This window comes from Eleginops maclovinus, chromosome 18 (genome assembly GCF_036324505.1).
Source record: "Eleginops maclovinus isolate JMC-PN-2008 ecotype Puerto Natales chromosome 18, JC_Emac_rtc_rv5, whole genome shotgun sequence".
Classification (NCBI taxonomy): domain Eukaryota; kingdom Metazoa; phylum Chordata; class Actinopteri; order Perciformes; family Eleginopidae; genus Eleginops; species Eleginops maclovinus.
This window is the reverse complement of record NC_086366.1, coordinates 1621453-1630926: the sequence shown is the minus strand read 5'-3', so window position 1 is coordinate 1630926 and position 9474 is coordinate 1621453. Positions and strand designations below refer to the sequence as shown.

General features: G+C 40.3%; 1 protein-coding gene across 1 annotated transcript in view; it reads left to right on the top strand.

Annotated features, from left to right (window-relative positions):
* timm50 (translocase of inner mitochondrial membrane 50 homolog (S. cerevisiae)) overlaps positions 1-6517 on the top strand; it is a 29669-nt gene extending 23152 nt beyond the window's left edge. Inside the window, exons 9-11 of the mRNA XM_063906500.1 lie at positions 3979-4135; positions 4336-4442; positions 4670-6517. Coding sequence (XP_063762570.1) covers positions 3979-4135; positions 4336-4442; positions 4670-4768 — 363 coding nt within the window. The 3' untranslated portion in view covers positions 4769-6517. The remainder of the gene's footprint in view (positions 1-3978; positions 4136-4335; positions 4443-4669) is intronic.
* The last annotated feature ends 2957 nt before the right edge of the window (positions 6518-9474 follow it).

Below are 9474 nucleotides of genomic sequence, written 5' to 3'. Positions count from 1 at the left end.
TTTCTTCCTCCCCCCCCCTCCTCCCTCCTTCTGTCTCCCTCCAACTGTCATCTCAGTTTTCTATTTTATTGACGGGCAGTTTTTTAAAGAAGCTGGTTAACCTACTTCCCAGAGAGAAGACACACTTCTCATCTCCATAACGCCAAGACAGAGCAGCTGCTGAGAGAGAGTTATTAATGCTCCGTCAGGGAGAGTTATAATGCTACGTCAGGGAGAGTTGTAATGCTACGTCAGGGAGAGTTATAATGCTACGTCAGGGAGAGTTATAATGCTCCGTCAGGGAGAGTTATAATGCTCCGCCAGGGAGAGTTATAATGCTACGTCAGGGAGAGTTATAATGCTACGTCAGGGAGAGTTATAATGCTACGTCAGGGAGAGTTATAATGCTACGTCAGGGACAGTTATAATGCTACGTCAGGGACAGTTATAATGCTACGTCAGGGAGAGTTGTAATGCTACGTCAGGGACAGTTATAATGCTACATCAGGGAGAGTTGTAATGCTACGTCAGGGAGAGTTATAATGCTACGTCAGGGAGAGTTATAATGCTACGTCAGGGAGAGTTATAAGGCTAATTCAGGGAGAGTTATAATGCTACGTCAGGGAGAGTTATAATGCTAATTCAGGGAGAGTTATAATGCTACGTCAGGGAGAGTTATAATGCTAATTCAGGGAGAGTTATAATGCTACGTATGTCAGGGAGACATAATGCTACGTCAGGGAGAGTTATAATGCTAATTCAGGGAGAGTTATAATGCTACATCAGGGAGATCAGGGAGAGTTGTAATGCTACGTCAGGGAGAGTTGTAATGCTACGTCAGGGAGAGTTGTAATGCTACGTCAGGGAGAGTTGTAATGCTACGTCAGGGAGAGTTGTAATGCTACGTCAGGGAGAGTTGTAATGCTACGTCAGGGAGAGTTGTAATGCTTTGAGGAGAAAGTTAATAAATGTTGACGTCGATGTGCATTTACTGCCGGCTGCTAATATAATCCAGACACTACTTAATGTGCTTCAGGGTGCAGAAAACATAATCACAATTATTCATAATAAACTATTATTGTATAATGTAGACCCTAAGATCCAGCATGTGACCCCAGAACGGATGAATGCTCTTTTCATTCGATATAATCTGTGTCTGAGCTGGTTGAGACGGCAGCCTTTTGAGTGTCTTCTCCCCGTTGTGTTATCGTCTGCTGTCTGATATCGTTTCATAAAAGCGGTTTTAATATATATAAAATACCATTAATTCCTCCTGAGCCTCAGTGGTGACCCTCGTGAAGTAACATGCAGCCATTGTTTGCTGCCCTGCATCCGACAGCAGACGTCTTATTGTTTGTTGTCTGTGGTCGGGATAAGAAACACAACAGTTGGATTAACTGTCTTACTTCTACTTTTTATTATTCTGCCCTGCTGTCCATGCACACCGATCATGTCCGGAGGTTTAATGGAGATAGAGCAGGTTTTCACCGGTTTCATACATTTAAAAACACGTTTTAGTTCAGTGAAAATAAAAAGTAAATGCACCTTATTTAGTATTCTTATTCATATTAGTATTACTTTTTATTTCATCTTATTTCTTATATTTTTTCTTATTATTATTTGTATCTTATTTATTTATTTTCATTTATTGTTATTTTGAATTGAACTTTAATTTATTTAATTTATTTTTTGACACATGCAGATATATTAGTGATTTTAGTTGATGGTATATTTATTTTTTGATGAACTTTGAAATCCCCAAAATATTACTGTTGTTTTAGTCTTGAATACTTTCACACACAGCGTCAATATTACACAGTAAAAATCTAAATTAAACTAGATCCACTTATTTCATGGTTACCTTTCACAATAAGAGCCCTCCACTTTTAACACCGAGTAGACTAAATGTTCCTCTGAGAGAAGCGTAGGAAACGCACAGCAGTGGATGTCTTCCTACTTGTCTCCGCTCAGAGCCACAGATGTCTCCTGCCAATACCATCACACAGCAGATTTGACGAGGGGCTTTTTCACATTCATTGATTCACAAAGAGCTGAGGAGGAACTGTGGGGGCGTGACACGAGGGTTATCCATCGTGCTACAAACCCATGTGTTGCACGCTGGATAAGTCTTGTGTTTCACAAAGTAGGTTTACACATACAACCGATTTGCTCTGGAGTTTATGGTTCATACATAAAACACAGTAGTGACAACAAATGGTAACTATTTTAACATAAACATATATATACACAACAACAAAAAACTGAGTACAGGATGATATGACAAAATACTTCAAATGTATGCCCTCTTTGGATCTAAAGTGGTCATTTTTATAACCCAAAATCATCTTATCCCGAGGTTAAACTACATATTGAGTGTTACTTAATTACATTTCCATAGCTGCTTCCCTGCATGTTCAGGTGTCCTGCCTTTCATTAATACAAATGTGGTTATTTTTGCTGGATTTATGGGTTTTAAGTTTCAACCAAAATGTGTGTATCCTGCTCAAGCTACTTTTGCTTGGTTTATTTTATGCTCCACTGATCATTCCTACCACATACACACATTAAAAACATTAAGGATTCACATTGTTTGGACACTGCAGTCCTGTGATTTAAAGCAGAGACATCTGAAACGGCCCATAAACATTTATAGCTATCTTGGATATTAATGGAATCAAATCTGCATAAACTTTGCATCAAAACTCCATTAAGCACGTTTAAGAATCAGCTGGGAAAATAGTTCATTAGTTTTCTGCTTCAGTACAAAAAGGAGAAACATTTGACCGTCAAAATGTCATCATAGATTATCAACAACAACAACAACAACAACATCCCCTAAAAACTGCATTTATTGCATGTATCCCTTATACTCCCCCCCCCCCCTTCTCTCAGAATGATGTTATGATCCGACTGGTTCGAACCATTTTGAGTGAAAGCGGGGGGGGGGTGTGATTAAATATCATTATTATAAAAGTGTGTTTGCAGACACACACACACACACACACACACACACACACACACACACACACACACACACACACACACACTTAAGGAAGACAGATGCCTTTTATTCATTGGCTGGGTGTAAGATGGACGAATGTGTCCGCTGGGGTTTACACACACACTCACACACTCTCACACACTCATCAGTTTTTTGGGAGGGGTGGGGGGGGGGGGGCTGGGCACCAGATGAGCGTGGCGATAGACAACGAGCAGCGTCCCTCTCCATCTGTCTCACACACTCTTAATAGTCACCAGCTGGAGCAACCAGAGAAAGTGTGTGTGTGTGTGTGTGTGTGTTAATTTAAATATGAAGTATCATTAGGATAATAAAGTTGTGTTTTTGATTAGACCATAAAAAGGTCAACAGAGTGCCTTATGTTGGGGGGGGGGGGGGGGTCTGTGTTGGGGGGGGGGTGATTTACATTTTCTTGAGTGTTTTTTTATTTTGTGTGATTTTTAAGTCTTATCGTAAATCACAATGAGTCAAAGTCTCCGAATCACTTCAGAACCCTTTGCTGTTTTTAAATGTATTTTTGGACAGCTTGCAGATCATCTTAAATATGACGAATATGTTTTAAATAAATCCAATTATTTCTTTAAATATTACAGATTTATTTAAATTGTCTTTTCAAGTCTTTTTTATGAAGTCAATTCACTTTCCTACAAGTCATTGGAGCTCCATGTGTGTCCGTTGATGTAATAATAATTGAGATTATAATCTTAATAATGACAATGATTTTTTATTTAAGGGTATAAATAAACCTTCTCTGCGCAATTTAGTTATTTGCACTGTTTTTAATACACAATGTCTTTTCCTGTAATGTAAGTGTATTGTAATTTGCATTGTTTAAAGAGCCTCGGACTTTAGACAGCTTAGCAACTGTCATTATTTTGCTTAGCAGCGGTCTATTGTCCAGTATAACAACCTCTGAAAAGTCCTAATTGACCAATCAGAATCGAGTATTAAAATAACTAATCATTTCTTCTCCCCTGCAGGATGTGTCCTGTCTGAACCGGGACACCAGTAAGGTGATCGTGGTGGACTGTAAGAGGGAGGCCTTCAGCCTGCAGCCCTTTAACGGCATGGCTCTGAAGAAGTGGGACGGGAACTCCGAGGACCGAACGCTCTACGACCTCGCCAATTTCCTCAAGAGTAAGAAGACGCTAAAACAGCAGACATGCACGGCTCTTTTTACATTTAGTGGTTGCATTTTAATGTATTGTTTGTAGAGATTAGACAAAGTAGAAGTAGAGCTTCAGATGTCAGAAGGACGCATGAGTGCATTTTCTCGCCTCAGAAACGGAGCCAATAATCCTATTCTCTAATTGTTTTCTGTATTGTTTCTCCTGCAGCCATCGCTCTGAGCGGCGTGGACGACGTTCGCTCGGTATTGGAAAACTACGCCCTCGAGGACGACCCCATCGACGCTTTCAAACGCAGACAGGCTCAGCTGGCACAGGTCGGTAGTTTATAAATGTGGAAGTGTAAATACAAATGTGAAAAGCTAACGTTAGGCTTTTAAGCACGGTCACATGAATTCAGGTCATCACCGCTAAGCTAAAGGCGGCTAATGTTGGGCTATAAAGGAACTACAGCACGGTCACATGACTTCAGGTCACCACTGTGTTTGAGTCTGATTCTATATTTGTATAAATAACTCTAACATCGTCTCCGTGTGTTTCTCAGGAGGAGGAGCAGCGTTTAGCGGAGCTCGCCCAGCAGAAGAAACAGGGTCTCTCCCTCGGATCCATCGCCTCGCGGTTCTGGCGCTCTAAACCGCAGTGAGCCCCGCCCCCCTCTCACATGTCCACCAATCAGAGCCCGGCTTCTGCGCCGAGGGAGAGGGGCCACACAGAGTAGGGAGGCGGGGACTGGAACAATGGACCGCTCTTTGCTCCAATAAGAGACGCGCTTCCCGTCCTTTTGGAGGCGGGGCTTCGGCCTCCCATTTGGTGTCACCTGATCAAGCTGCTGATTGGTTTTAAAAAAAGAGAGAGTGACAGGTGTCCAGGTCATGATGAACTCTGTTGCGGTTTTAGAGGCTGGTCCGAGATCAGCGCCGCTACCGCCACTCCGGCTCTGCTCGGCCCGCCGCCGCCCGCAGGATCTGACCTGAGATCAGCTGCAAGATGTGTATTTAATTTTATTTTCTATTCCTCTGTGTGTGTGTGTGTGTGTGTGTGTGTGTGTGTGTGTGTGTGTGTGTGTGTGTGTGTGTGTGTGTGTGTGTGTGTGTGTGTGTGTGTGTGTGTGTGTGTGTGTGTGTGTGTGTGTGTGTGTGTGTGTGTGTGTGTGTGTGTGTGTGTGTGTGTGTGTGTGTGAGAAAGTGTGTGCTGGAGACATGATTAAATATTGAATATTGTTTATAAGAAATAAAAGATAAGCAGTAAGTAGTGTAAGAGTTTATTCAATATGTCCGGCGGCAGAATGAAGATGTGAACGGCAGCTGAGCCGCGGTGGAGGAGAAAATTATCAACCTATTTTTGTTATTCATTCTAAAGGGTCTGTTTAATACGTCTACAAATCCCCCCAAAACTCTGTGTCTCAACACGCTGTGGACACTTGAATCACCACAATAGCTTGCTAGCTAGCAACATTATCATTAACGGTATCAAATCATTACAGACTGGTCCCAATACAATTAACCGGGGCTTCTTTCCAATACCAGAATAGTGGTACGTAAACTAAATAGTTAAAATAAAAACGTGCTGAGTGTACCGGAGCAGTCTTGGCTAACTACGTAGCTTCGGTTACGTAGCCAAGATGGCGGTCGCTGGGGTGAAGGAAGTCTGACCCTTATTTACATCCTCACTTTGGTTCCTGATTCATATCTTTAAAAACACAAATAAATACTTAAATAAATGTAGTTTTTAAACAAAGAAACAACAGTAGTGAGTGGAGTTGATTTGGGACTACTTTCTGCGGCAGATTAATCCACATTTCTCACACAAACAGGAGGAGAATGAACATTGGAGGAAGACCATTATCCAACTTTTTCCCAAAATGAATATCCAAAAGAAAGTCAGACTTTATTAGAAGATGATTTTAAAGGCTTGAAATAAACATTTTGATGTCCGTCAGAAACAACTCCTACTTGTTCATACGAAGCACTGGTGAGGATCAAAGTCTCTGATAAGAGTAGGTTATTCAGAAATGTTTAATTAAATGCTCAATAATTGTCTATAATTGGGACTATTTTCTTTGGCGGATTGATCCATGTTTGTTGCTGTAGTGAGTATTTGTGACAGTGTGTGTGTGGGGGTATACATTTAACTAAAGTGTGTGTTTATGGTAAACAAAAGAACATTATAAGACCAGTTTTCCTCATTATTTGTTTTTCATACACACATTTTATCAGATCCAGGTGTTTTTTACTCCAAATGTTTTAAGTACCTCTAGAACTTGCGTCCTTTTCTCCCCAGAAAGATAAACATAAAGGCTCAGCTACCGTTCTTCATGTGTTCATTGAGAGATTGTGTGACTCGTGTTGATGTGAATTCACCATCGACGTCCTCAATAAAGCAGAGAAACCAACACGTTGTTATTGCTTTATTTACAGCGCTTTAATTATGTGTTTTCCTCCGAGGGTTTTTACACCAAGTTGTAAATTCAGCTTCTTTTCTCCACAGGATCGATTTCAAATATTATGAATTGGTTACCTCACTTTTTCCACTTTTACGACCCTTTAAAGCTGCATTTCATCTCGTTTGGGATGCAAAAAAAGCAAACCAAGCAGGTTTTATTTAAACTCATGCAGGATGCAATCACGTTTAATAAATACCTAATTGAATCTGCTTCCAGCATTTGCCTTTTTCCACTTCTGTTTACGACTCTGAAAGTGAATTTCCACCCATTTAGGATTAAAAACCAACAGATTTTACTCCTGTTCGCTGCAGGATACACTGATACGGTCAAATAAATACCCAACTCTCCTTTCTAAATGAGTACATCCTGGTATATTTAAACTGTAGAGGGTCATTGCTATTATTGGGTATAGGGAAGAAGAGAAGATAAAGGCAAAGTACATTTAAATTTACTCTAAGTTTCATTTTGTGATGAGATTTAGAGATCAAATCTGTAGCTTCTCTCTATATGTTTTACCGTAAAACACAAGTTTAAAAACTCATTTCACCAAACTTCAGGAATACTTATCCTTTTTTGATTTGAAGTAGAAACCCTCCTGTTGTAATGTGAAATAATATTAGATTTCTGTCCTTTTTCCGAGACTTGGGACATTTTAACTGAATATTTGTTTTCCATTGATAGTGTCAGATTTATAATATTGAGTTTGAACAAATGTAAATGTTTTTAATGGTACTTTTTACTTTTTCAAGCTGCTGTAAAGACGCAGTTTTTTTATGATATTTAAAAGTAATATTTGTCGTTTTTTTTCTGCACATTTCTAAAGTGGAAAACTTTTTTTGGACTGAACTGAAACACTCCTGCAGGATACACTAATACACTAATTGTCCAGCAGTGGCTCAGTCAGTCCAGCAGTGGCTCAGTCAGTAGGGGCTTGGACTGGGAATCGTAGGGTCGCCGGTTCAAGTCCCCGAACAGACTTGAAATATGGAAAGTGGACTGCTACTTGGAGAGGTCCCAGTTCACCTCCTAGGCCCTGCTGTGGTGCCCTTGAGCAAGGCACCGGACACCTCCAATCCCCCCTCCCCATTGCTCCCCGGGCGCTGCACGATAGCTGCCCACTGCTCCTAGTACTAGGATGGGTTAAATGCAGAGGACTAATTTCACTGTGTGTGCTCTGCTGTGCTGTATGTGACAATAAAGAGGGTTTCATCCTCCGATTCTAATTTAATGAGGAATTCATTGTACTTCCTCTGAGTAATCGAGTACATCCTGGAAGATTTAAACTGATTATTTGTTCTATATTCAAGAGCGTCAAAGGAGTCAAACAAAGACGAGGGTAAAGTACATTTAAATGGACTTTAAGCTGCAGTTTGTGATGACATTTAAAGGTAAAATGTGTATTTTTTGTCTATATTTTTTACTGAAACACACGTTTGAAACCTACCTGACCAGAATATAGGAATCTTTATCATTCTTTTGTTAACGTGGCACTATTTTCCATTAAAAGTGTCATATTTATTGAGGATGAAATACAAAAAGAGACACAAAGTATTTTTCCATCGTACTTTTTACTTTTTCGAGCTGCGGTACAAAATGTAATGTTTCAGACTTTTTCAGAAAACTGTTTTTTTTTGGGGGGGGGGGTTTGAAGTAAAACACTCCTGCAGAATACGCTTATGTCAAATATAATTGATTAAATAACCAATTTATATCCATTTCTCTGAGTAATTGAGTACACCTTGGAAGAAACTGAATTATTTGTTATATTTAACAACACAAAGGTAAAGAGGGTTTTAATAACAACGTGCCAATTTTATAAAGCTGCAGTTTGTGATGAGGTAACCTTCTGTTTATTTTCTGGAAAACTCAAGTTTGAAAGCCCTCCAAACTTCAGGAATTCCCTTGGATCTGAAGCAGAAACCCTGCGGTGCGTTGAGTCCTGTAAATCTGTTTTCCTTCTCTGCGGGAAACTTCTCTACCAACTCTGCAAATCCTGCGAGGTGTCGGCACCGTAAACGCCTCTGAAGATCATCGAGCGCTGAACCGCAGAGGTGCATCATGGGAAATAAAGCTGGCACGAATACCTGCGGGGACCAAAACCCTCCAACGCCTGCAGCAGACAGGAGGTGAGTCCAACTGTAGAAACATGTTCATTAAAACATGAGGTTAGAAAGGGAAATAGTAAGAGCCAATCATCAGAGATATCCAAAATATCTTGTTATTTTTATTAGGTTATTCGTCTCAACTGGGATTTTTTACAGAACAATGAAATTAAGTAGCAATCCATTTACACATGAGGTGTAAAAAAGACCAAGTAGATATTTTATGTTGAGAAAAAAATGGAAGGAGAAGGAGAAGGAGGAGGAGAGGAGGAGGAGGAGGAGAAGGGTGGGACACCTCGGTAGCACTTGGTTCTTTCTGGGACTTGAACCGGTGACCTTCCAGTTCCCAAGCCAAGTCCCTATGCCGCCACGGTACACCATACAAGAATACATATCTGAAAGTACGTTTGTGTGCAATGGTTAAACCTAATCATGCTGCAAAAAATAAGTTTGCTTGCAGTTCTCTCCTCCTCCACCATATGCTAAAATATTGCACAAATGAGACCATTTTGTTTAAGACATCAAAAACTGTTCCTGCTGGATTTGCTTTTGACTTACCTCACATATCTAACTTATTTGTTAGAGTAGGCGCAGAACATGCATTCCAAAGTTACATCACCAAACCCTGCAGACCATCAGGGGTTTTTCTTTCATCCATGTTCAACCTTCAGGGCAAACATGAAGCACAGAAGAGGCCCATATGGATAGAAAACAAACATATATTCACCACCACTTAGTGAAAACAACACAAATCCTGCCAAAGTCTTTATTGCAAATGAATTGCAGGTGGTAAAACCCTCGTTC